Genomic DNA, 27,329 nt, shown 5'->3' with positions numbered 1-27,329 from the left:
TTTCTGACAACCAAATCCAAAACCCAAGGGAAGCAAAATGTCAGAAATCGAAAGAAATATCCAGGTTTACCAGAATCACCTCAGACTAAGATTGAAATTTTCATGAAGCCTTTATATCGGTTTAAAGATGTAACACTCAGCATTTGAGCTGGCCCCTCTTGGAAAAAGTAGTATTTATAAAGACAACAGCAAAAGGTCAAAGTCCTGCAGTCCTGAAAACAGATGCATCGGCAGGAAAACCCTGACAGGTCCTAATTGATAACCACGCTTGAGGGAAGCTGCCAGAGGAAAACTGCTGCAGCAAAGGCTACAGGGAGCTACCGCTCCAAAACCCTGCTGCGGCAGAACAGGCACATGTGGCTGCTGGAGCAGGAGATGGACATGGTTAATTGACTGGTAAAGTTTAGCAGAGATGGAATTAATGCAAAGAGCTCAGAGCCCAGGCATGCAATTCTGTTACCAAGGGAAGGAACCATTCAGCTGGAATTTCAATCCATTTTCAGGTCGGAGACTTTCCCAACGGCAGAGTGCTCACCCCTCATCTGTTCCTCCTCTTCCCCTCCAAGGGCTGCAGGGAAGAGAAGGCTGCTAGTGACAGCAGCCTGAGAAAGGGGCTGCCTTGTAAGGGCCAGCCAGGCCTCGACTTTGTGGGCTGTGTGCGTTCAGCAGTGCAGAATTCAGAAGACATTCGCAGGAGAGCCAGCCTCTGATAGCCCTTGGGTTTTGTGGTTAGTTAGGGAAACAAAACTAGAAAGCTGATAATAGAAGAGAAGGGAATTTTCTTTCAGTTCGACTCAGCAAAATGAACACCTGAACCAGATACATTTGCAATCTAGTCAGATAAGGAGTTAGTTACTGTGGAATCACAGCAACAACATGGGAAAAATATACCCAAATAATTACTTGGTTAAATTAAAGTGTACTGCAGAGGAAGATAGGAAAGACACAAACACAAGCCACAGACCAGATGACATACGTGATCTGATGAAGTGCTGCACCACCAGTTTTTTTCATAAGCAACACCCAGCATCATATTCCTCTCAGCTAGCATCTCAGAGACACTTTTCTCAGTAAGAGGACTAGATTTGGGAACTTCTCAACTTCTTTTACCATTTGGACAAACGCACTCTATATACACTCTATATACACATACTTATATGTAGCCTTGTAAAATAAATTGAGTCACTGTTCTCACATCAGTGTCTAATGCATGAATTATACTGAATAGGCTATCTGGTGTGCAGCATGGATATTTTTAAATACAGAGAGGATATATTTTTAACCACTTACCACTTAGTGTAATTCATTTCGTTTTGGTGGTAAAATGTTTGCACCCCATCAGCTCTAAGCACTGTCATTAAAGATTGTTTCATGGCATTCCTCAGTTAATTCTTCCTATCAGAAACAGGCAGTCTTAGTTTACTTCCCCACTATTCCTGATATCAGCTGGACCAAGGACCTGCTAACCAGGAAGGATTCCCTTTCACTCCATTCATATCATTCGTATACTGCCTAACACTCAACATTCAAAGCAAAGAAACAGAACTTCTAAACCTCCAAATGTCAGCAGCTGATGGTGCGACACCAACCAAGTCATTTAGTCATGTCATTCCTTCTATGAGAAGAACTGAGAAAGAAAACTCCACAAAGGTGGTTTGTGATGTTTACTTTGAGTGTGATTATAAAGTGCGTTCCTGCTCTAGAATGAAAGGGCCACATTCTTAAGATTACAAATAACATTTTTTCTAATTCACAGAATCATAGAATCATTAAGGTTGGAAAAGACCACTAAGGTCATCCAGTCCAGCTGTTGACCCATCCCCACCATGCCTGCTAACCACATCCCTCAGTGCTACACCTACACATTGCTTGAACACCTCCAGGGACGGTGACTCCACCAGCTCCCCGGGCAGCCTGTGCCAGAGTGTGACCACTCTTTACTGAGAAGTTTTTCCAAATATCCAACCTGAGCCTTCCCGGTGCAACCTCTAGTCCTGTCACTGTTACATGGGAGAAGAGGCCGACCCCCACCCCACTACAACCTCCTTTCTGGTCTCTGTACTCTATAACATTAAGGTCTCCCCTGAGCCTGCTCTCCTCCATGCTAAACAATCCCAATTCCCTCAGCCTCCTCTCATAAGAAAGATAAAATTACAGGAGGGAGAAGTTTTGTCTACCTGCTTTATGATCAGTCTGAAGAAATCTCACTTGGCAGAAGTATTCATAGTCAGCAAAAAAAGTCTTTTGCTGGTAAATAAGGAATCTCCTTTTGACCTATATTCATGCACAGGAAGTTAACTACATTTTAGCAACAGGTCATTACATTAGCATGTACTTTATTCAGCCTGAGAGTCATACCTGACTGTGAGAATAAGCTCACAACTCTGACCATGAAAACCAATGAGGAGTCAGGTTTAATTTGGCAGGGTTTTATCTGCCACGCCACAACCACCAAGGAACAAAGCTGCCGCTCCATGCGCAGTGAGGCACAGCTCTGGAGGGAGCCTTGCTCCAGGACAACACCAAAATGCATCACCTCCAACTCCCCACCCTCCCCAAACACCACAGTTGGTCACGGAGGGCCATCCTCCCAGTTCAGAAGCCATTAAAAACACTTTGGCTTACTCTGCGTGTGGGACCTGAAACAAACATTTCATTTTGGGAAATGGCTCAAGAAGAACACGTGAGGAAGCAGAGCAACAAACAACACCTAAGGTGGATATAAATCCAGATAAAATATTAAAATCATTAAAGGGTTGCTGCTCCCTGAAGGTTGGAAAAAACGAAGAGAGTTAATTAAAAGCAATCTCCACACAGTGCTGAGCTAGCCTGCTCTGATAAATCAACAGCTAGGACTCTGCTGTAGAGGTCAATGGGGGAAAGAGGTTGAGAGGCAGGGGAGAGGAAAGCTAAGGAAAGATAAAACATTTAGCTGAGCTTATCAACAACAATGAATCACAGCTGGTGACGTGAAATTGAGAAGGGTTTTCCACATATTTCCCCACCAACATTTTTTTGTTAGATTTCAACCTCGTGAATGCCTGTTTGCTATCAGCATCAGACCAGCTAACTGCTGAAGCTCCTATTCATTTGCATCAGTGGAGGAGAACAGAAAGAAGGGAGAAGTCCTTGGGGCCCCATTGTACCTCAAAGAGTGTTAACATCACATTCACCCACATGCAATTCAATCACTGGGGACTTTGTAACCACAGTGGACAGAGGACACGTCCCTTTTTGGAGAAGCACTTCTGAAAGGTAATGTCTGGGCATCAGTCAGGTTTGAGGAAGCAGTAAAAGTGCTGCAGTGGAACCACGCCTGTGGGGAAAAAGCTCACCACAGAGTCTTCCCATCACCAGCCCTCACCCAGCACATCTCTCCTGGCTGCTAACCTGCACTAGGCCAGCTATAAAAAGTGCTGATCTCAGAGCCATGATCCCAATCTGTTTCATATCTTACACCAACAGGTATATGAACAGGTTAAGGAACTGAAAGCTGCGAGGAGAAGGAGCCCGTAGAAAACACAGAAACCTACAATCTTCCAAACCCTTCTTTTAAAATAAAAAAAATAATGTCACCAGGGTAAGCTTGTAGATAGATCTACATGGGCTCTGATATCATTCTGATATGTACCTGATATATTTCTGATATCACAACACTCATAGGACAGTAACTTCAAGTATGATGCAGCTTTTATTCATGGTCAAGACCAAAGAAGATTAGCAGTAAAACAGCTTTCTCAACCTCTATTTCCACCATTCCTAGCTGGAATACAGCTTCATTCATTTCCATTTTTCCCTCATCTCTGACTGATCAGATGTTGGGCTGTGGAGCTCTGAGGCTACAAACACTACAAATAGCAAAACTGCTAGAACCAGATCAAAAATTTCACAGCTGTATGACACAATGCACTGAACTGATGCTCACTTACTCTTCCAAAACATGAAAAACGCTCAAAACACTTTGAAGAGGTAATTTTATTCCAATAGGCATAATCTATCTTCCTGTGGCTAGCATGAAGCCAACTCCAGGCAGAAAAGCAGCATAAGCACTGTGCTTTGTGTTTTGGCAGGAGTAGCATGCCCGCATCTGATCAGATCACATCAGCAGCGCCAGCTGATGCGGTAGGGCAGGCTGGCATTAACCAGCTCAGGACACAGGCTTATTTCTCTGCTATGCACCTGATTTTCTTTGCACCATCTGACAGATATAGATTTTGAAGCCCTACAAAGCAGAAACCATTAAGCCACGTTTGTAGAGAATTCAGTCTTAACCAAAGAAATCAGGAGTCCAAATAACTTAATCATTGCCCCAACCAGAGCACTCTTTATAACACATAAAGGAGCCAAAGTGATGAGGGGTCTGGCAAGAAACAAGGGGAAGGAAACTAAATTACGTGGAGTTCCTTTCTTTCACATATTTAGATTTCATATGCACATTACATCATTACAGTTGGCATTATATACTGATTTATTCATATTAACAGAAAGCAAGGACAGTGTCATCAGATGTCAAAGCCTGACACAGTGCACTGTGTTGCATGAATGGAGAGGTGATCCTCAGCCAGGCAGGCTCCATTCTGCCTTAGGGGACTGCGACCCTAGGTGTCACTTCCAGCCTTCCTCCCCAGCAGAACAACACTGATGGAGTCAGCGTCCCCATCAGCATCTGAGCAGGGGACTCTCTCCCAGCTACAGCTCAGCAGAATGCCAAATTAATGACTCAGGGCTTGGCAAGCACACGCATGCTGATCACAGCCACCCCAGTGCACACTCATCGACACCCATCCCTGCCCCACTCATACTGCTCAGGTGGCTCCCAGCAGAGCCTCCCTCGAGAGCACTGGGGTGCCAGAAAAACCTTCCATGCGGCTGCAGCTCGAACCGCACCCAGCAGCGCAGGTAACTGAAAGCTGAGCTGCATGCTGACACAGCCTCACTGGTCCCATGCTGGAGGAGATGGGGGCGAGAGGGATATTGGCCAGCAGCCGCCGAGACACCGCATTATTCTTCTCTAAGACATCTGCTGGGAATCTGTGGTTAAAATACGCTCTGCTGGGAAATAAACCATATATAACAATGGGGAAAAAAAACTATAGGAGACTCATACTTCTAATAGTTAAGGTCATTAAAGATAAATAAGAATTTTAAACATTCAGTATGGAAGCAGTTACTTAGGCTATTTGTTGCACATAACTCGGTTTAGACAGTGCAAATGCAGAGGAGAGTTTTATTCTATCTTTTGAAAGAAAAATCACTTTCTGCCTTTCACATGCTGGTCCAGTGTACCAGGGCTTCTTCCACAAGCTGCAAGGAAGTTTTTAAAGAAAGAAAGAAGCACTTCCTCTCGAAAAACATTAAAATGGGCATTTTGTAAGCATGCTTTCTCCAGGATTGCATTAATGACTTCACTTTAAAACTGATCACCTTAAAAGAAAGGAATCAAAGATAAAACTGGGACCTGCATGAAAGAAGTAATCAGCAAACCTCACTGTGCCCAAGGCAAAAGCCAGCAGCGTCATGCACCCCAATGCAGCTCCAGTCTGGGCCGGAAGCAGCACTGCCTCTGCCTGGGGCAATGTGCCACCTGAGCCTGCGGGTCCCCAGGTCAGGCCTCTGTTCAGCCAAGGGAAAGAGCATCAGCTCCCAGAGCACATTCGTCCTACTCTGACAAGTCCTCAGGGATAAACAGTATAGGAATTGTTCTTACTCAAGGCAACATCACACACAGACAGCACAAGGATGAGCCCAGAATGAATTCCTAGATTGTAAAATCGAGCTACCAAGCAAAGAAATTCAGCTTCAACCTGAAAGAGAAAGCAGGGTGAGAAAACACCAGCCTCGGCACATGGTAATTCTGGAATGTCTCTTTTCTAGACAGCAGAGACAGCCAACGAGATAGACAAAGCACCCCCAGGAAGCCACACTTCTCGTTTGAGGAAAGCAGAGGAAGAAGTGTATTTCCACAAGGCTACACGTTGGGTGTGCCCCATTACCTTCCCTGGCATCCACCAGCGCTCGAGGACAGAACCCCATTTCACCACCTGGACTGCCCCCCTGCACAGCCCGGCACACCGTTCCCATTCACCCACTGGGGACCCGACCTATTGGGCATTGTGAACACAGACCTTGGGACGTATAATTCAGTATTATCATCAAGACACACCTATCTTTGGAGCTTTGTAGCTCATCCCAGATAGCTTAGTATTGCTTTCACACACCACGTATTTTTAAGATCTCTTTTTTTTTTTTTTTTCAGTGAGAGTTTTATGTCACAAGCTCCATTCATTCTCACCAGCGGAACAAATCTACAAAAGCACTACAACAGCTATTCACACACAAGTTACTCGTGTGGCCAGACAAACACTGTAACTAGTAACATATTTATCTGGCTCTCCTCATTTAGAGCAGCACATCCTCAGGTCTTCAGGATTTGGCTTCTCTCCTCCCCCTCCCCCTCCCAGCCCCTACAACTTCGTTCTCATGCTTATGTTGCCCTGCATAAATACAAAAACATTCATCCATCATTTCCCCTGAAGAGTGGTGCTGAGATACAGAAAAGAGAGTGTTCATGTGGGCAGCAGTCTTGGCTTGAAATGTGTCACGCTGGGGCTCATTTATGTTTTTAAGAGACTTCAGAGCCACACTGTAGAGATTTTGGTACATGATTTAATGCATCCAACAGCCCTGTTCTATCAAGCAGAAGAACGCTCCCTTCTGCAAAGCCACATTAAAATCACCTTCACATCACTTGCAAATGCTGAACTGGCAACCTAACTGTCCATCTATCTTGTTGCTTCCACCTGCTGGAAGAAGCACTGCACATCATACTTTGTTACTAAAAATTAGCAACCAGACGCTTATGCAACAACATCCAGACAATAAATAAATAAATAAGTTGCCTCCATCAGCACTTAATCACACTGTAGGGTCGTTTCAGCGGTGGGTAGGGAGGATATGGAAACTTCCAGTTCTGAGTCCCAAGCTTGAAGTCGAGCCCAAGCTAACACTTACAAAATACTTGTGCCATACAGGGCCCGAAGACCTGGCCCAGCAGCTGGCCTGCTGCTGACATTAAGCAAGGAGGTGAGCACAGACCTTTTTCCACTGGTGCCACATGCCACAGAACCCATTGTAACAGTGAAGGCCATTGGTCCGCCAGGGCCAGAGCCGCCTGTCAGGGCGATTCTATCCAACGGGAACAGCAACTGGAAAACTGACTGCTGCCAGGTGCTTGTGGCAGAGCAGCTACAGAGAAGGCCAGTAGGGTTCGTAAGGCTAGCTCCAGCACTGCGCTCAGCAGGCTGCATCGAGCTGGTTCCCAACCACCTGGCTGGGAATAAACCTCCCCAAGCACATCAGGGCTGTCTAACAGCACGGCCAGCCAAGGATGGGTTAGTCTCCGTCCCATGGCCTGGAGGAGGCAAAGGAGGGAGAGCACCGCACCGTGACACTGGGACACAGCCAGCAGCAGCTCCTCCTGCGTGCATCGGGGCAGAGCTGCAGCAGGGCGACCTCATGCCGAAAAGGCAGCAGCAGCTCAGTGAGTGCTCCAGGGAGTGCATTTAACTGACAGTCTGAAATAAAAATCAGCTGTGAGAGTACAGACAGAGAAAGGGTGGGGGAAATCAGCTCCACTTCTAGATCAGGCTCTGTAAATTACAAGATCTTAATTACATTAAACACATTATGGTACCGTACATCTCTACTCTACGCATCTCTAGTAAGGCAGGGGTGGAGGAAATGTGGCTAGCTGCTAAGGCTGGAAGCCACACTGCTGCACTCTAGACTTGATCTTCAATTCAGAAAGTTTCTTAACCACTCTGTCCTAGTTTAGTCATCCACAAAACAAAGGCAATAATCCCTTCTTCACAGGGGTGATGAGAGGTTTAATTAATTAATGTTTACAAAGCCCACTGAGATTTCTGACTGACACTTTAAGTCATTCAGAATACCACTTCACTGCATTTGTTTCTTCTGCTGCCCCGCTCAAACGTCTCCACATTAAGATATCCAAAGGAGAAGAAGAAGGAAAGAAAACATAGAGATAGGTACACAACAATGAATCCAGCATTTCCAACCCACTGCTGCCCATCAGCACACTGAGTGCTGCCTTTTCTACAGGCAAAGAACTTCGTGTTCATCCAGACACCTGCTGCCCTTTCCTCGCAAATCTGTTACATCCCTGCCGTTTTTGCCCCAGAACACCGTGCAGGTAAGCAAGGTGCTGGATGGCAGAAATAGCAGGCGGCTGTGTCGGGCTGACCAGACTGCCAGAGGCAGCGAGGGGGCGAAGAGCAGAGGGATGAAAGCCCCTGAAGAGAACCAGCAAGTGAGAAAAGAGGCAGAGAGAGAAGCGAGCTGAATGTGGGAGCGAGCTGCTCTGCGCAGTGCGTTCCCAGGGACGCTCAGGTACACGGGAGCACGTTATCCCGAGAGCAGCGCAGCATAAACGAGGCCACACGCGTGTCCAAGTGCCGGAGAGAAACTGAGCTCTGGGCACCCTCAGACGCTCGGCTCAGCCGGGGCTGCGGACACCTCAGCCGGGATGTCTCGGTCCCTACATTGTCCCCGGCTCCGAGCGAAACCTTTGTGCGGGCAGTTTCTGTAGGGGGCGTTTGTGGGTTTTCAGATACAATCAAAACGCAGATAAATGCAAATGTCATTCGGCTCCCTTTCATTGTCAGGGAGGACACATGAGGATAAAACGTTGTGCGCTACGTCCTTTCCCCTATTATGCGTCCTACCGCTTTTGTCCTAATTTATCCCATGCATAATTTATTTACACGTGTATTCTTTCCCGATCAGCAACTTTAAAGAACGAGTGAAAATTATAAAATGTTTTACTAAACAACTTCTCAATAAAAAATGCAGGTGGTGCCGGGCAGCCCGCGCCGGTCCCACTTCCCCCGCTCAGCACAGCACTCCACTCGTGCAGGCAGGGAGAGGAGCTGCCCATTGTTCGCGCTCTCCCACGCCGCGCGAGAGGAGCCGAGCCTGCCGCTGCCCTCCCGGCTCAGCCTGGCGGGGCCGGGGCCGCCCGGTCTCCCCCACGCCCGGGGCTCCCGGGTAGTTCTGCCCGCGGACAGCGGCTCCGGAAGCCGGGCGGGAGCCGCGAGCGGGACGGAGCGCCCGGGGCGGCAGCGCGACAAGTTGCTCCGGGCGGCGCGGGTCCGGAGAGCGGCGGCGGCGGCGGGTGCCGAGCCCCGGCCCCGGGATCCCCTTGAAGGAGCGCGGAGCACCTGCGCCGCCGCTGCTCGCGGCCGTGTGCGCGCTGCGGAGCGCACGCGAAATGAAAGCGAAGGTTTTCTGCCAGGACGGGGAGAGAGAGCCGGCAAACGTGTCAGCACCTCACTGCTGCCCGAGGCTCTCCCTCCCTGCAGACAGCGGAGAGACGGCGGCAGGAGTCACTGGAACCACCTCCGAGTGGTTTTCCAACTCCGGTCGTAGGGACGCAAGTGAAAAACAAACAAAAAAAAAAAAAGAAAGAAAAGAAAGCAGAGCCACCCCGCAGCTCCGGACTCCGCGCGGCCGCGGAGCGCAAGGAAGCGCCGCCGCCAGGTGTCCGCGCTGCGCTCCGTCCGCGGGAGCGCTGCCCCGGGAGGAAGAACTCTCCCGCAGGAGGTTACGCGGCGCCGGATCGCGCTCTCCCTAATGCCCCGGGATTAGCCGCGCGCGCCGTAGCCGAAGAGAAACGCGGGAGAAGAGCCGGGGGAACGGCGAGCGGTCCCGCGTCCCTCGCAGGACTGGGGTGGCGGCCGCAGCCGAGGCGCCCTCCCGCCCCCGGTGCCCGCTCCCGAGCTGCGAGAGGCACCAACTCTCCGGCGCTCGGAGCGACGGAGCCTTCCGCGCGCACGGCGGCCGCGGCGCCGCTGCCCCGCGCCGCACCCCGCTCCCTCGCGGCACGGAGCTCCCCGCTGCCCGCCCCGCCCCGGCCGCCGCCGGACCCCGCGGGACGCCGCCAGGTGCGCGCCGCCCGGGGCCGCAGGACGCGCCGCCCGCCCGGAGCCGCCGAACCGGGGCCGCGCGCGGAGGCGGGGATCCGGGGCCGGGCGCGGCGGGCGGGCGCCCTTTCTCGTACCGGAACCACGCGGAGCGTGTGCGGTTCTGAGCCCTACTTACGCTTTCAGGGGGTTGTGAATGACAGTCGCCATTTTGCTACAATGTAACAGAATATTGTGTCTCGGAGTTCTAAAGGTTCGCTCAGGGGAAGCGGCCAGCCAATGGGCACGCGCCGTGCCGGCCCGCCGCCCAATCGGGCGCCGGGGGCGGAGCCAGCGCGCTGCTAGTTATTAGGGGAGCTGTCAAAGCCCAGAGGTCGCTCCCTGCCTGTGGAGCGGGCGGCGAGCGGCCCTTAAAGGGGCAGCGCCCGCGCGGGGCACGCGGCCGGGCGTCTCCTGCCAGCGGCCGCCCCCGGGGGCGCCGCCCCGCCCGGCGCCCTCCCGCCGGGGCGTCACTGCCGCCCGCCCGTCCCCCGGGAGCCGGCGGCGCTCGGCAGAGCCGCTTCCCCCCAGGAATTTCCCTCCCGTGTCGGGCGGCCGCGGCCCCGCGCCCTTACATAACGCCCGGCGGCACTGCCCGCCACGCCCCGCCCCGTCCGCTCCCGGGACGGGACGGCCATGGCAGCGAGGGACGGCGGCGGGGACGCGTCCCGGGAGCCTGCGGCCACCTGCCGCTACTCCAAGGGGCTCGCAAGGAGTCGCGGAGCGCGGCCGAGAGACCGAAGGAGGCTGCGGTCCGGACCTCCGCGCGACTCGGAGGTAGAGCGCCGGAGTGGATGCAGTTACACCGCGTGAAGCGGGCACGGTCCGAGCCAGGAGCTCTCGCCTCGCCCTGCGGCGCCCGTCTCTCCCGGAGGACTCCCTTCCCTTCGGGCACCTCCGTCCATCCAGAAACAACACACGCCTGCCTCTCCTCTCCTCGCATTCGTATAATCGGAGGAAGCTCAACTACGGGCAGTTAAAGCACTCCCCCGTAACAAGAGCAAGACAGGCGCCTGCAGAGCTAGCCGGGTCCACAACTTAATGAAAGAACGGAAGTAAATGTTTGAGAGATGTTCAGCTGTAACAGAGAGAAAACAGCAGTTGCTGAGCTCACGGGATGAGCTTTGCAAGGGCAGAAAAACAAAATCCCTCCCAACTGTTTGTCAAAATAAAACTTTCTGATGGGTGGGCAGCAGAGAAAAGGATGAGAGAGGGAGAACAGAGAGGTACAGAAATTATTACATACAGATAAGAAGGGGAAAGAGTAATGCATCGCTCTCCCATTCATGCAGGATTCAGCAGGTTTGCCAGAAGTTAAGCCTTCCTTAGCGTGCCTCGGGTCCCACTCCCCAGAGCGCCACCTGCTCCAGCTCCAAGGCCAGCCTGCCCACTGCGCGCTCCCGGAGGCGACCATCTCCCCCACCCGAGCCATTTGGTTACAGGAGAAATAAGCTTCCTGTCAGCTGGAGAGTCGCCAGACTGCCGAGATGTATCCTAACCACGGTTCTGGGAAGCAATCTTTAAGAACGTTTCCATTATCAGATTACATGATGTTGTTTTGTCTGGTAGTGGTCCAGGTGACATTGACTGTAAGTGCAGAAACCCCTGTTCAGTACTCACACCGTTCACAGGAAAAGCTAACCACAAACTGCCGAGTTCTCACAAGCACATGTTGCTGTACATGCTGCACAGAAATGAATGGGTCTGCATGCACCTGAACGGGTGACCCTCGACCAGTGACCTGAATCACATCCCACTGCCACAAGGTTTCTGCTTCGATGCAGTTACGCTATTCGCCCAGCGACAAAAACGATCCAAATGTTATCATTTACCCCAGGATGGGCAAATATCCACGTGAGGGATAACAACTCCTTTGCTTCATGTGAAAAGAAAATCAGCCCAAAACCGCACAGTGCTGCAGAACTGGAGGCAGCATTGGGCTGCTGAGGGAAGGCACCAACGTCTGGCTGTGCTCTCGGAAGCCCTGAGGTACCCTAATACAAAATGGTGACGCTTTGAGAGAATTAAAACAAACCAAACCTGTTTGAGGTCATTTTCAGAAGCGTAATGAGCCCCTCTGACCCTGTTTGGATGGAGATAAAGGCCCATTCCTGCTCTGCAGGCACAGAGATCTTGGCGGACTCTGCAGGGAGCGCAGCTTTCTCCTGCTCCTGTCATGCGGCACTGGGCCTACATCAGCCACAGCAAGCAGCAATAACCACCACAGCTACCAGCCGGGGGAGCACGTCAGAGCCACCCTGCTCAGAGGGGTCCCAGCAGGCCGAGCACAGAGCAGCCACATCGGGGCCCATTCCTGCTCCACCTGTGCAGATGGAGACATTCAATCTTGCTTACACCTAGCTTTCCTATAGCACATTTCATGGAGAATTGAACAGCATTTAGTTTACTGGTTTAGCTGTAAAGAAGGCACAGAGCACTAACAGCACACTCACAGTGACCTACGTAACTTATTCACTGATTTACTAGTTGAAAGTAAGAGAACCGTTACAAAATGTTATTAGTAACAAAACATACCACAGAGAGCCCCATATTCACATACACACAGCACTTCATCATCAACTGATCATTCACAAACTAAGGTTTTAGATTCATTTGTCTTCTGGTTTTGTGCTACCGTAAGTCACTAATCAATACTGTTAATGTGGACCTAAACCACGCATGAGCATCAATTCAAGCCCCACACATCTGAAGTACCTCACTTCCATACCCACTCAGTTCCAACTTCATGGTTTTTACCTTCCCATTTATGTACTTCCCATTTCATGTACTGGAAGCATCACATCTTAGAGTTCGTATTGCGACCATCCTGAACTATCCCTATCTCAAATGTTTTTACTATTTGCATAATGCAAACACATCGCTGCTTTCCGCAAGGGGTCAAAAACATTCCCGCTCATCCCACAGAGCCTTATTTTAGCCAAGGACCTTTCGCTGTGAAAGTTTTACCCTCCACTCATTATCTCCTATTTTCCCTTTTATCTGAAGTTTTCATGTAGAGTCGTTCTTTTCTGGAGGGAGGCAAGGTTAGGCTCTTGCTTACGCATTCCTCAACTCTTGTGAATTGGAAAGTGAAACAAACTAGATACTAACACTGAAAGCCACTAATCTAATTTTGCTATGCAGGGAAACAAAAGAAGCAGTTGGTAGTCTACCAGAAGCCACAGGGGTTTTTTTAGCTTTAATATTTCCAGATATGCCTAGTAATATACAACTGTGCTTTGCTCAAACATATTCATATTCAAAGGACGGGATTCACAAAGATATAAGCACGATAGCGTGCTCTGTGAGAGGAGACTTAATTTGTTACAGCAGAACAGGGCCCCACATCCACAGCTATCCTGCAACAGATTCTAAGTCTTAACTCCCTTTTATTTATTTAAAGCTTTGCAGGCATCTCATACACTGGTTCTTGTCAGCCCTCCTCCTCCCTTTCTTTGATCTTTCCCAATAGTTGAGTTAGCTGAAAGAGGAGAGGACGGTATCAGGGTGTCAACGTTATAGACTCAACAGTAGCCCTCTGCAGACACATCACCAACAACCCGACACAGTCGGCATAACAAAGATAACTACGGAGCTGCGCAGCACAAAAATCGGCACCAATGATTCATTCTTTGTAACTTTGGGAATCACATTCTTAAAAGGTGGCCTCCAGTTCTGTTTTTTTTTTTTTTCTTGCTTTCTTAAAAGCAGAATTCCCCTCCATAGCTACAGCAACAGCTTTTTGAAACCTCAGGGCTAGCTTCATTGCAGGCCTCATTCTGACTTCCCAAACTTTTAATTCTGTGCTCTGTCTTCTTCCTCATAAGCACTGAGGACACACTATAGTTATTACGGTTCTAAGACAGGTTTAACGTTTGGATCGAGCAGAATGAACAACAATGGAAATCTACCTGAAAAAAAATTAACAACTCAGAGAAAAAACAAATTGCCAGCTTCGTTCCAAGGGCATCAGCTTGGAATTTAGCTCTTGATTGGAAGAGCTTCACCTTTACTTCATTATTGACGGGACCACCTCACAGAAAGGAATGAATACCTGACTGTGACTAGCCCGTGATTCCACTGTGGAGGTTTTTTAATATGTATTTAAACTGTAGGCAGAATTGAGCTGTGCAGACACAGCTTGAGAACAATAACCTGTTTTCTTTCAGTATTTGGACTTACTTTGTTGTTTTTAAAATGTATTTCAGATCTTACAGAACTAAAGGAACAGAAGCTATTGGAAGTAGGTTAAAACAGGTTACTTTTGCAGCACAGAAAAGTTACGCTACACTGGAAATCAAACTTAACCTGAAAATTTCTCACCTTACAACATTTTTAACATTTATCAGATATTTATTGTCAGTATTTAACAAAACTTTCAGTGCTGTCAGCCCCTCTTCCATAGAGACACAAAGGAATTACTGTGTTGCAACTTCACTTTTTCTTTCCTTCCCTTCTTTTTTGTTCCCTTACTTCCAAAAGAATTTGGGTACAAAAGGAAGACTGAAATCTTGCCACCGTATAACTCAAAATATCTTTGTGTAAAAGCTCAGGATAAGAAAAATAAAACCTGATGTGTTAGTGAAGGTGGAAAGGAAAACAATCCATGTAAACAGCAGTTTGGAATTAGTGAGGGGGTAAGAAGGCATTAAGCTCATTTTGTTGCACTGATTGGCCAAACACCAGAGGAAAACACAAGTAAGGGGGAAATAAGATGCTTGTGGTTTAGTTATCTTTTAAAACCTGCTAAATAGAGTGAGCTTTAAAAGTGTCCTGAAGTTGTTTTTATGTTTCCCTTCCAACTTTATTTTGGTAGAGGAGGGAAACAACAGAAAGGCACTGACCGACCTGCATAAATACCAGTTTAGGTCAAGCCTGTCTTTAAAGCTGGCAGACTCTTGGAAATCTCAGTGGACACAAGGTACTGGGATAACACAAAATAGCTCCTAGGAATTTATTAAAGTAATTGCATTTAAAGTCACAAAGCCATAGTGAAGCCAGCCTTGACTTTCCTGCCCCTAAGTCTCCTCAACAACTTGTACCCCTGGAGCTAATTTGATTCATACTTCCCTAATCCAAACAGGCTCTCAGACCAGAAGTACCTCCTTCAGAATTTTACAGATACTCCTACACAGAGATAGCTGTTTTGGTAAAACCTCTTACATAGAAACAGCTTCACTAAGGGTAGAGAGCTATTTGTTGGGAGTGCAATGTTCTGTTGTTGTTTGGGGTGTGTTTAACAGGGGTGGAACAGCTTTGGTGTCAAGGACACCTGCTAATAGAGAGGCCCTCCTGCAACAGGAAGCTCTGCCTTGCAGCTCTCACCCCATCCATTTCTGTAGCACATCTAAGCCAGTACATCAGTTTTTCTACAAAAGCTCAGTCTTTTGCTAGAGGCTTCAGGCCTGTGTTGATTCTGCTATAGTGCTGCCTCAACAGAAAGCAGCTAAGAACATCAGATTATTACAACATTCTAAGCAGAGTGGCTGACAGGATAGTACTCGATATGCAAGGCCCACAGTTTTGCTACTACTGGTACTGCTTGTTAGACTGTTTCTAGAACTATCCTCTAGAATCCTCGTGCAACTCCAAGCAAGACTGTCTAGTGCAAGATTACAGTATTTACTTGTCTGTGTGCGTGTATGTATATACACACGAGCCAGACTCTCATCCTCCTGTATACTGCATATATAGAACTACTAATTTCATCAGCATCATTGCTTCTGATTTATGTCAGTATCTACAAATGTAAGTTTAGACAGGCATCACCCCAAAAATCACAGTTAATAGCAGTTACCAATGAGCTCAAGTAGGTTATCGAGTCTCAAGCCTGTTACCTGGTATGCCACTACACTGCTACAAGTAGTACTCACATATACTATACTACTTAATCCACCTCCATATCTCAGGCAGGCAGGATAGAAAGGATTGCTATCCAAGTGGCGGGAGTCAAATGGAAATCTAAACACATCATCACACGAAGCTCACAAAGTCAGCTGTGCCACGTGCAGAAAATCCAAGTGCTATACCTTCTATACCTTGCTATTTCTTCCGCAGTCTTTTTTTGTTTTAAAGGTCAACCAGCTAGGAGCATCCCATCATCTAACTCTGAAAAAATCAACATCAGAAGCAAAAAAAAAGAGAAAGAAAAGAAGCCATCAGATGTATCTGAAGGTACCTCAAAGATACCTCATAACATTTAGACACTTTGGTATCTATCATTATTGAGCACTACAGTTTTTAAACAGAGCAGAACTTTGTAGAATTAGAACTAAGACTGGTCACCTACTAAGCTCAGTGTCTTCCATGTGCTGAATTCTGCACTTACTTGAAAAACCCAGTGTGTTTGTCCACCTCACACATAGCAGAATGCTCCCTCCCATCTGGTGTCTACAGCTAAAGCCCTCATGAAATATGATCTAAAGGCATTAGAACAATTCTCTTAGAGTAAAAACATTTACAAGGAACAATATTACAGCTGCTGCTGCAATGCTCCAGCTTGCACAAAGTAGAATACTTTACTAAATTATTTTCTTAGGGAAGATTCTCCCTGTCTGGCTCCTGCAGGCATCAGCATCTCGCTACCAAACACAAGCAGTGAGAATTCAGCTTCCAGGAACTAAGTGAAGCCAAGGGCCACAGAATAGAGCCTCAGGACTGATTCTTACCCACTGTACAATCCTTCAGAAACAGTACCAGCAAATACAACTTTCCTCCATTCTTTGCCACTCCTCTTTGGCCCTGCAATAGCTTCTTACTCTCTCCTAGCCACTGGCTAGTTCTTCTCCAAGCTCTTTTTATTAAAGCATTTTCTCTCCCCATATAGCAATAATTTTCCTTAGCAATCACAATCATCCACTCCCGTCATCCTTTTAGACAGAGCCATTGGCAAAATCCCTTTAGGGAGAAGGAGAAAGACAGCACAGAATGGTCTGAAATACACTTGCATTCATTGTGGGTAAGAAGTACTTATTGCTTAAGATCACTCTCCTATCAGACAAGCGATGGATTCCCTTACTCTATTTATACACTTGGAATAATTCACTAGCTAACGCTTTTCCCAGCTAAATAAATGCCCACCTCCTGAAATGGATTCAAACTTCTGGAGCACTGAGGTTACACAACAAGGGTCAGCGTGCAAAGCACAGTGCCAGAGACATGCAGCTGTTTCCCTCACTCACACTCCCTCCTTCTGATTATTGAACATGAGAATCCCACTTGTATTCCAGATACAAACGTAAGCATGTTATATTCCAAAGCTGGGCGCTATCCCAAACTGGAGAGCTGTGGACATTCAAGCCTACCCCACTTGTTAGCATAGCACCAAGAACACTAGGAAAGTAGGCATTCATTTTGCAATTATTGCATATTTAAATTCCACCCCAGCCCATTCCCAAATATACAGACTCTCTAACCCCCTGCAAAAGTTTTGTTTCCAGGTTGTATCCTTACACAGGTGCACTAACTCCTCTGCTTAAAGGCTTCTGAAAACCACATGGATATTCCATAAAAGTAATAACAAGAAAACCAGGTCCTGCTTCAGCAAGGAACTGCCACATTTGTCTGCACAGTCACTGAGATCTTTCTTTTGCTAAAGGGGAGCTATACTATTAAGCACCTTGCAGGAAAAAAAAAACAAAAACAAACAAAAAAAACCACCACCAACAACAAAAAAACTAGGAAGAGAAGCAATACAACGAACAGCAACCCGATAAAGCTGTAGATGTCCCTGTTCATTGCAGGGGAGTTGGACTAGATGACATTTCAAAGTCCTTTCCAACTCAAAACAGTTATATGATTCTAGGTATCAGATAGTGTTGGGATGAAAGAGGAATAGAGATTTAGGAAGCAATGGTTGATAAGATTTGTCAGAAAGAATCTAGAATCAAAGTAAGAGTGTATAGCCAGCATGGAGTCACTAGAACTAAGCACATAACTAGAGGGCACCTCTAAAAACCAGAGTGAAGTATTTGTATGTGCTGCAATACAGCTGCATAAGTCAAGATTCCAGCATAAATTCCACCCAGGTCCCTATACCTGGTGCTTCATATCAGGTAACCTGGGGAGCCATTGGATCGAGGAACCTAGTTTTAGTCTCCTTAATGTTCAATGTTTAGGCTGCAGGCTTTAAAAACAAACAAAAACTCTGCCAGTCAGATTCTGTTCCCATTTGAAATATGTAACTCTAACCTTTAGGCTTGGTTCTGCCAAGTTTGCCTTCAAGAGGAAGAAGCGTTGGCCAATGTTGTCACAACCAAAGCAGCTCATACTGCCACTCAGATTTGCTCTGCATATACAGTGGTGTGAAGTAAAGCAGAATCTCATCCACGCTTATATGAAAGTTTTTGAAATGTATACATATCATGCTTGAAATCTGTGCAAAGTCAGCCCAGAGAGAAACAAAGCCAAGGCATAGATCTAGAAGTCCTGACCCCCAAAACAATTGGCATCTGTGCTCAAAAGCACAAGATCTGGCCTTTATGATTATGAAAGCACAGTCTGAATGAAAAAAAAATACTGAAAGAAACCAGCTAACAGCAACGTACTTCTGTTACTATCGTGTAACAGTTGCTCGACCCGCCTGCCGCCTCCCAGCCGCGTCCCAGGCGGGCACGCAGCACCAAAGCCGGAGGAGGACGAGGTCCCCGGGGGAACCCCCGGCCCGCCACCGCGGCCGCGCTCACCTGGGCGGGCAGCGGACGGCGCCCGGCACTGCGGCGCCCCCTGGCGGCGGTCCGCGGCACCAGCAGAGGCAGGGCGGCTAAGGAAGCACTTCCCTGCGACGGACGCTTCAAAGGCAGCCGTCGCACAACAAAGCGCGCTTTCAACCGCTGCAGGTACACCGTGCTCCGGCAGACACAGGCAAAGCGACTACTTTGCGTTCGTCTGTTTATAAACAAGTTTCTTCACGCTGTAGTGCACACGCACTCGCAGGAAACATTCCCCCGCGGTTGAACATTACCTTCCTTAAGCTACGTGACACAGGCACACCGGGATCCTAAACAGCATTGTCAACACGGCCAGCTCTAAGGCTACACAAGCTTCCTACTACTCAATTCCTGAATCGGAAGGTTTCTTCCTTAGAGAAGTTTGTGGCATTCGGGGGTTCGCTTTAGATTTGTTTTGTTTTTAAGGGGACAGGAGAGTGGAGGCAGAGCACAAAGTGCTTTTGAAGGTTTGGAAATGGGCACTCCGAGTATTTTCAACAGCAAGGGCAATCAAGATGTCTTAAAAGAAAGTTTAAGAATGAGTTTGAGTGGCTGCATGCCTGCATGGCTTTGAAATTCAGAACTCAGTGGATGTGGTAATACATACGTGTCTTCGCAAAGTTCCTATGGAGAAAAATCACCCCCAACTGCGTAGTAAGTTACTAAAAAGCACCAGCAGAAACCTGTTGGGATGTAGCAAGCAGATTCCTCAGAAGTCTAACTGATTCTGCAGTAATAGTTGCTCATCCAGAAATCATTTCACCAGGTGGTAGGGAGGGAGGCCCAGCAATGTTTGGCTCTTCCCTCTTCTACTGTGCCATGGAACCAGGGCAGAGAGAGGGGGAGAAAGCCCTCAGCTCTGCAACTGGAAGTTACATTACAATGCAATCCCCGTAAAGGAGCTGAATTAAAACTCTGAAGAAAACCTTTAGTTTGGCTTCTTCTACTTTTTGAGGACTCGAACTTGCAACCCTACTACTATTTCTATTTTTAAATATCAAACACATACATGCACACAGTGCCTTGCACCTACACCCAGCTGTGATGGGCTGCCATGTGCCATCCTGCTTTTCCAGGAACACTGGATACGTGGCTCTGTGCAAGGACAGAGAGGTTACATCCCAGGGCTTTTATTTTGACCATTCTTTGTACACATGCAAACACACACAAACACGCAAACACACACACAGTCCCTCTGCAGCACTTGGGCATGCACATGCAGGCATGAACACAGACCTACTGAGACTCATCTAACCTTTGAAGTCAGGCTGGAAGCCTTGGGACAGCATCAAAATTACACCCAAAACCAACTTAAAAATAGTGCTATTTACACGGCATTATTCGTTTGTCTTCCCAATTTGCTTTATTAGTATAGAGATGCTCACTGAAAGCCGATTTTTGAAGCATTTTATCTGCTTTTGCTCCGCTCACTTCAAGTCATCGTTCTGTTTGCAGGATTTTAATTATTCATGCAGCAGCCAACTTGGAATTTATAGGGATGATGATGCTTCAGGTGAAGAACAAAACAGAAGGATCAGAGGAACACCTACAGAGTAGCGCTTTCATGCCAAAATTTTTAGTCAGAAAAAAAAAAATCAGGTGAAAGATGAGAAAACACTCAAGAAGTTTAGTATTTCTTTGCCATACAATGATTCTTTAAGGAAGTACTTGAGGTCAGATTTACTGTGTGTGTCTGTCAAATAACATGAGACTTGTTAATCGCAGCCTATAGAGCCAAAGAAGCGCATGAGACATTCACCTAGTTAAAGTCTTACATCACAAAAAAGCCACTTATAGTATTTAAGCGTTTGTTTCATAATGATGAGAATGAGTCACGAGGCAGTTTGTTATACTCCAAAAGCAGCCAAAAATCAACAATACCAGCCAGTGGAAATCCTTGACAAATGCAAACTTTGGATTTCAGTATCAGATATTTCCTATTCCAAGAGCATGAGCGTTACGGCATTGCTTCCATCTGTCAAACTTAAAGTACATTTCAAGCTTATTATGGATAGGTATTTCCTTAGAGCTGGGAAAAAAAAAAAAATCAGACTACAAAAACATTTTCCTCTGAGGACAAAGGATAAACACAACACTAAACCCAAGCCATTGTCTCCAGAAGAAAGTATTTAGCAGCCTCAGCATCTCAAAGCCTTCCACTTAGCCCAGCTTTTGCTGAAGTGGAAAGAGCTTGAAGGATTGCTCTGCAAAAAGGATGCAGTAGCAAAAAGATTTGTCGCTGGCACTTTGTGAATGCACCTGGCGTTACCCTCAAACATTTTGGAATTTGGGCAGGACAGTAATGCTGTCACACACATACAGAGCAGTTTCCCATTTTACTACCCAACCCATCACAGCACAGATGAGTGACAGGGTAGAATGAAATAGCCCAGAAAAAAAAAAACAAAACAGTGGCAGTAACTAATCCAGACTGCTATCCACAAACGGAGTGCACACAAGGAGCCTCCTACAGGAAAGAAGGTACTGTGGCAGGCTGAAACAAAATGCAATGGAAAAGCCAAATAAGCAGTCTTGTAATTTGTCCATTAACATCAGGAACATTAAAGGGCACAGCCAAGTTACTACACGCCAAAATAACAAGACTGTGCTTGAGTCGTTCTTCAGATTAACTGACTTAGTCACAACACACATCTGACCCATAATACTTATAAATAACCAAAAACTGTAACATACATATTGTTTTGATATTTGAAGTCAGTGGCTTTGTATTGACTCAGCAAGATGATCCAAAAGAGGTACGCTTTGCATCTCTTTCAGGAAATTCCAAAGTTCTCGGGTAAGGAACTTTTAAATGCCTTTCCAGGGTTTAGCACCTAATCTAAATTCCATAAAAATAACTCTACAGACTTAAACAGGCTTTGCATCAGATCTCTCAGGGTGTGTCTTTATATTCCATGGCCAGTCTTGCCTACCTGCTAGCTACACCATGACACAGTAAATCTGTAGCTGTCCGCAGCTCGTTTGAGTGAGTTGGACCAAATTACTGCAGCAAACTATACTAGCCAAACGCCATGCTTAAAGTAAGCTTTACAGGTGAACAAAACTACACACAACTCGGTACAAGAAAGGAGCTGCTGGGGCCATCAAACAGGATTTATTGCCTCAGGCACTGCTCCATGCCAGTACAGCAGTACTGCTGCTAGTTCTGGAGCCAGAGCAGTTGGTGCTGACTTACAGCCCCTCAAGTGGCGCCATCATGCCAAAGCTTTCACACAAGCCCAGCATAAATGCTTAGTCACAAATCTGAACATAGGAAATGGAGGAGGAAACAGTTGGTTTTGTAAACCAATAATGTCAATAATGTTTTACAAAGTACTAAGGAGGCAACTTTAAATTGGAACATTTATGAGTTCATTCACCCTAATGGGTAAGATACACCTAATACGTTAAAGCTGGAACAGCTTAGGTAAGACAATCTCTTTATGGCATTGCTGATATCCTCAGATTTTATCTACTATAACAGAACTCATAGGACCTATCTGCAGCACACATTCACTAAGCGTTTGGAGATCAGTGTTTCTTCTATGCTACGCTTTTTATACTGCGGCTCAGCACAGGCCAGCAGCAGCACAGACCCCAGATTCCACAGCAATAGCTAAGCCTGAATAAATTATTTTTAACTGCAAGTCCCAAGCTCTTGCCCTCATTAGGCACAGCCACATCCTTTGTGGCTGTGCTGCATACAAAACTTTTAATAACATCATTTCCAGTTCCTGTAGCACTGCTTGTAACTACCAGCAACAGAGAGAAAGAAATCAGGGCCACTTAATAACCTCTTTCCCGTGAAACTCTTTCATTGCATCAAACCATCTTGCACTAATTCAGAAAGGCTGTACCCATTTAATGTCAGACATCACATTTCTAGTGCATTCCGCATTATTTCATCAGCAGTAGAATTGGGAATTTAGAAGCAATGGATTTTTTCCCCATGCTCTGCCCTAAAGCAAGGTCCCACCAAATGAAAGGACATCGTAAGTTAAGTTTTCAAGGAGGTCTCTGTGAGAGTTTCCAGTCAACTCACAGAGAAGCTTGTTAGGAACTGAACGTTATTACTCCCACACAACTCAACTCAGCAGGAGCCATCCCTGCCCTTTTTTGTTTTGGAGGTTTTCAGCAATTTTTAGAAGACAATCTCTACAGGTCGGCAGCACTTCTCTGTTGGACACACATACACACCGCACAAGGACATTCATTTGCTATTTTAATTTCATCCAGAACCAACCGGAGCAGTTTTACTTAGCTGACTTACCATCATACAATACTTTCCCTTTAAAGTTACTTTTTTTCCTCCGAAGTTCTCCTAGACCTTGAACTTACATACACATACCTCTGTATTTTTCTTTTCTTTCAGACCTGGCATTCTGAACTGAAGTGATAAAATATGTTCAGTATTCAAGGTGAGGACACTCTACCAGATGATATAATAGTACTGTCTGTTAGCTTCACAGAAGTGAACATATTTTTTTTTAAGAAAGCAGGCAAATGCTGAGTCAACCTACACTCAGTTGCTACCCAGGCAGGTAAAAAAAAACAACACAAACAATTACATCTTGCTGGATAATACAGCTTAAACCCCATGGTCTGGTTCCATGGCCTCTTAAAGCCCATGGAAGCTCTCCACCATTTTATGCAGAGTGCTCTGTCATCCTTATTTCCCACAAGGTTATAGTAGACAACTTGTACAGCTCTACAGCCAGTTACTTTGGCTATTCCTTCCTTGCATCCCGCAGAGCTTTCCAGCTCCCAATTAGAAAATGCTTTGCTCAGGGAAATGATAGCTCAACCAAGCCTATAAAACATCTTCTATATCCTACCCCCTCTTTCAGTTTCTATCCAATTAAGCTGAGAGCTAAAGTTCCTTGATTGTTTTGTTGGCTTGTTTTGGGTTGGTCTTTTTTGTGGCTTCTTTGGACTTCAAACTGATAAATTACATCTTGTATATGAAGCAATTACCTCTTCAGTTCCACAGAGCAGACGTGTAGTTTCAGTTGCCTTTAGATTTTTGAAGACCTTCTCACAAGATGCTGCTAAGAATAAGAGGCTATCCCAATATGCAGTTTAATTCAGTGATTTATTAAATATTTCTCCCTAGAAATAATTTGTTATATGTTTTGGTCTGCAATGCCTTTCTATTACAGGTTTTTCCACAGGCACGATAGAGGTGACAGAGGCACAGAGAGTTATGTTTTTTTAGTTTATAGATTTGGGACAGATCTCACACTGCCATTCCCAGGGGCAGTCTTCTGCAGTAGGCACATTCATTGAGATCTACAGGCTGATGCCCACAGCAGTAATTAGGACTGTCTACATTTCATTGCTCCTAGCTCCTATGCAGAAGACTGCTTCAGAAGAGAAGCAGTCTGCAGATCAGGAAAGGTTCCACCAAGCAGGGTGCCTATGGAGCTGTATGAGACATGAAACAAACTGAATGCAACACCGAAGTCAGACACCGACGTACACATGCAGTTCGGATGACCAAAGGCACAGTGATCTAAGAATAAAATCTCAGACTGAGGCCACAGTGATAGCTCTACAAGTATCCAGAATATTAAGAAGTATATAAATAGTAAACAAGACATAAGTAGAAGCTTTATACTACCATTACGAGACTAGGATCTGCAGACTGATCTTTTACTTCCCTCCAAACCCTTCTCCCTGCCACCAAACAAATCAAAGAACACGCAGATATCCTCAACAAAATGCTCTGCTGTATAGATATGGAAATTGCTTACCTGTGGTAACCTTCCCTCCTCCCACCTTTCTTCCTTCAGGATGTACTCCTGAAAGACCTCAAAAGAAACCTACTCTTCATGCTTTACATGTGAGAAATAGGAAACCTCCCACACTAATCTGCATACGCTGCACTGAGCTTAGTCCTCCTGCCCTGTTTCCCCTGAGGATTGCATGCAGTAATTCTTACCTAATAAAACTCTCATTGCCCATTAGCTTTTCTCTAAAAAAGGCAACTTGAAGCAAGAAATTCCACTATGTCTTCAGAAACAAGGGAAGTGAGGTGGAGCGAGAGACAAAGCAAGTAGATCTTGCATCATTCAAACAGTACTTTTACAAGATGGTACATCTACAGAGCGGAATGTATTTAAGATAATTGAGCTAGTTCATGCTCCAAGACAGCACTGTCCATTTACTGTGCATTTCTAAGAACCACACTCACATGATTATAATGCTTCCTGCACACAAGTCTTACAAATTACCTTCCTTTGGATGTGGGCAGGATATAGACTTTGAGAAATGAAGTGTTAGCACCTTTGTGACACTACATTCTTAGTTAAGTTACTATCAACTTCAAAGATGAAGCATTGCTTTCTGAAAGTGAAGCAGATTTCCACATCAACATTTTTGCAGAAGGCTTTTTTCCTGCATTATCAGGGTCTCTACATCTGTCCAAAGGCTGCGTACTTAATATTTTTAAAAATTCCACTAAAAAGATGATTCCTGTGGTTTATGTCACCAATTTTTCCTTCAGTGGGAAATCAGCTGTCAGAGACCTGACATCCACTATCGATGCATAAAGCAAAACAGTTCACATCTCTTTGTGCAATATTACAATCTCATGTCCAAAGTAGACAAGGGAGAAAATGAAGTGCACAAGATTTTGAGCCCCCAAAAGAAAATACTTCCTTGTAGATTCTGACCAGTTCTTTTCACTGGCATTTTTTAAATACAAAGCTAAAAAAATCAATCTTTTAATTGCAAGCACTTTGTGTATTAGATACCCACGAACTGAACAAATGAGTCTGGAAGAAAAATGAGAAAGCTGTTAGCTGCTACTACTCTAACAATGGTATTATTTATACCATGAACTTAACCTTCCAGCACTGATTCCTAACTTGTCCCCTACAAAGATGCAGAACAGCAGTATTCAAGACAGGTTTCTTCAAAGACCAGACTGTCACGATACGATACTCTATAACATCTCCGCAAGGAAGAAAAGGTCCGGTGCCAGTTCTGTGCTCCAGCAGTATAAGCCTTTGTTACCATCTTTACCTGCTTGACAAATGATTTTACGATCTGCAAATGTGATCCTTCACCAAAACCACATTTTCAAAAAAAAAAACCACAGCACACACCAACCCCACAAATTATCCACAAAGAGGCCGGTTATTGTTTTGAAGTGACAAACAGGAGACGTACGTCACCAGAGGACACAAAGCAGAGCAGGCACTTCTGCCCTCTGCCCTGAAAACCACTTGCAGTTCCTAGGTCTTCAAAATAGCATTTTCTCTATGCATTCAAAAAAGGGTAGCATGGAATTCTTGATCTTGTAGATTGAGATGTGTGTAAATTATATGTGTATACGCATATGAACATAACTCCACCTCCTGCAGAAGAGGTGAACATCACTAAATCTTTAATAATTCTTGAATTGGACCCACAAAGAACAATGACAGATATCAAAAAACAGCAAGGGACATCTTAAGATGTTAGGTAACTGATCAAAGTGCAGATATGTTTAATACATTTAGATAGAACATCAAAACTGTTCAAAAGGACTTTACAGATATCTAACACACGGCCATCTGAGAGACAGCATACTATTCTGAAGGAAAAACAGTACTAAAGCACAGCTATTTCTGAAACAGAGACTGACAAAAACTGGCTGATGCACAGAAGCCTGTGTTCCATCACAGGAACAGTAAGTCTGAACCACAACAGCAAAGTAAACCCTTCTTTTGTCCAGAGAGAAAAGTTTTTTTAACATCATTTTAGAATCAGAGACAACAGGAGCAACTTGAAGTATATACACAGTAACCTGTGTGATATTTAACACCAGAGTCCTACTTACAGCTTAGCTTCCTAGGGAGATTTCAAACAAATCTACATATGCATAACAAAATGAGCAACTATCATGGTATAGACCCTTATCCTTTGAATTCCTAAACTTAGATTTATTTTCACCCTAAAAATTAATTTGGTAGAAATATCACTTTGATCACTTGACTTTGACCAAGCAAAACAAAAGTAATTTCTTGGTATTAGTGGTGTAACAGCAAAGATACCAGCACAATAGGAGGATGTTACAAAAGAAAAAGTGCTCACCTGTCTTTGAAGACCTAAGCCCACAATAGAAACTCCACAAGGAAGGGATCTCCAACCAGAAATCCTTCCCCACTGGCAGTCAGCCCTTAAATGAGGTCTAGGAGAGGTGCAGCCAGGCTCCACCCCTTCCGGTCATACACATGAATTGCCTTCACCTGTGCTTCCAGGGCTGACCGGGTCCTTTCCCCAGGTGCTCAATCAGTGGTTCAGGCCATGACTCAGCAGTTACCATACAAGTGGCTTTCAGTAAATTTTTTTCCATAATATCATAGACCATGCTCATCCTGCAAAAACAGCTTTCATACATAGGTACAGCATACCATATCATTTACCTTGCATTCTTGAGTTCTAATACCCATAGAAGTTACAGCAGTAAATTCTTGCACGTGACAAAGTCTCCCTGCAACCATTCCTTTACAGGTCAAATAGAACTGGGAGAGGTATTAGGTTGTTGGTTTTTTTTTCCTCTGAGCAGCTCCAAGTGGCAGCAGCAGCATAGCTCTGCACTGGGCTGTGCAGACACACAAGTGATTTGCAGCTGCTGAGGTAGCAAACACAGCCC

General features: G+C 45.9%; 1 protein-coding gene across 8 annotated transcripts in view; it reads right to left on the bottom strand.

Moving 5' to 3' along the window:
• DPF3 (double PHD fingers 3) overlaps positions 1-27,329 on the bottom strand; it is a 191,807-nt gene that overhangs the window by 159,988 nt on the left and 4,490 nt on the right. For 5 of the 8 annotated variants that reach the window (XM_015286923.4, XM_015286925.4, XM_040700563.2 and 2 more), the window contains exon 1: positions 10,120-10,159. The exons of 2 other annotated variants lie outside the window; for them this stretch is intronic. In XM_015286923.4, coding sequence (XP_015142409.1) covers positions 10,120-10,151 — 32 coding nt within the window. In that variant the 5' untranslated portion in view covers positions 10,152-10,159. Of the gene's footprint in view, positions 1-10,119; positions 10,163-27,329 lie in introns of those variants that run through there. One more of the 8 variants, NM_204639.3, reaches the window with a different exon arrangement.

Source organism: Gallus gallus, chromosome 5 (genome assembly GCF_016699485.2).
Source record: "Gallus gallus isolate bGalGal1 chromosome 5, bGalGal1.mat.broiler.GRCg7b, whole genome shotgun sequence".
Taxonomy (NCBI): Eukaryota; Metazoa; Chordata; class Aves; order Galliformes; family Phasianidae; genus Gallus; species Gallus gallus.
This window is presented reverse-complemented; position numbering and strand designations above follow the sequence as displayed.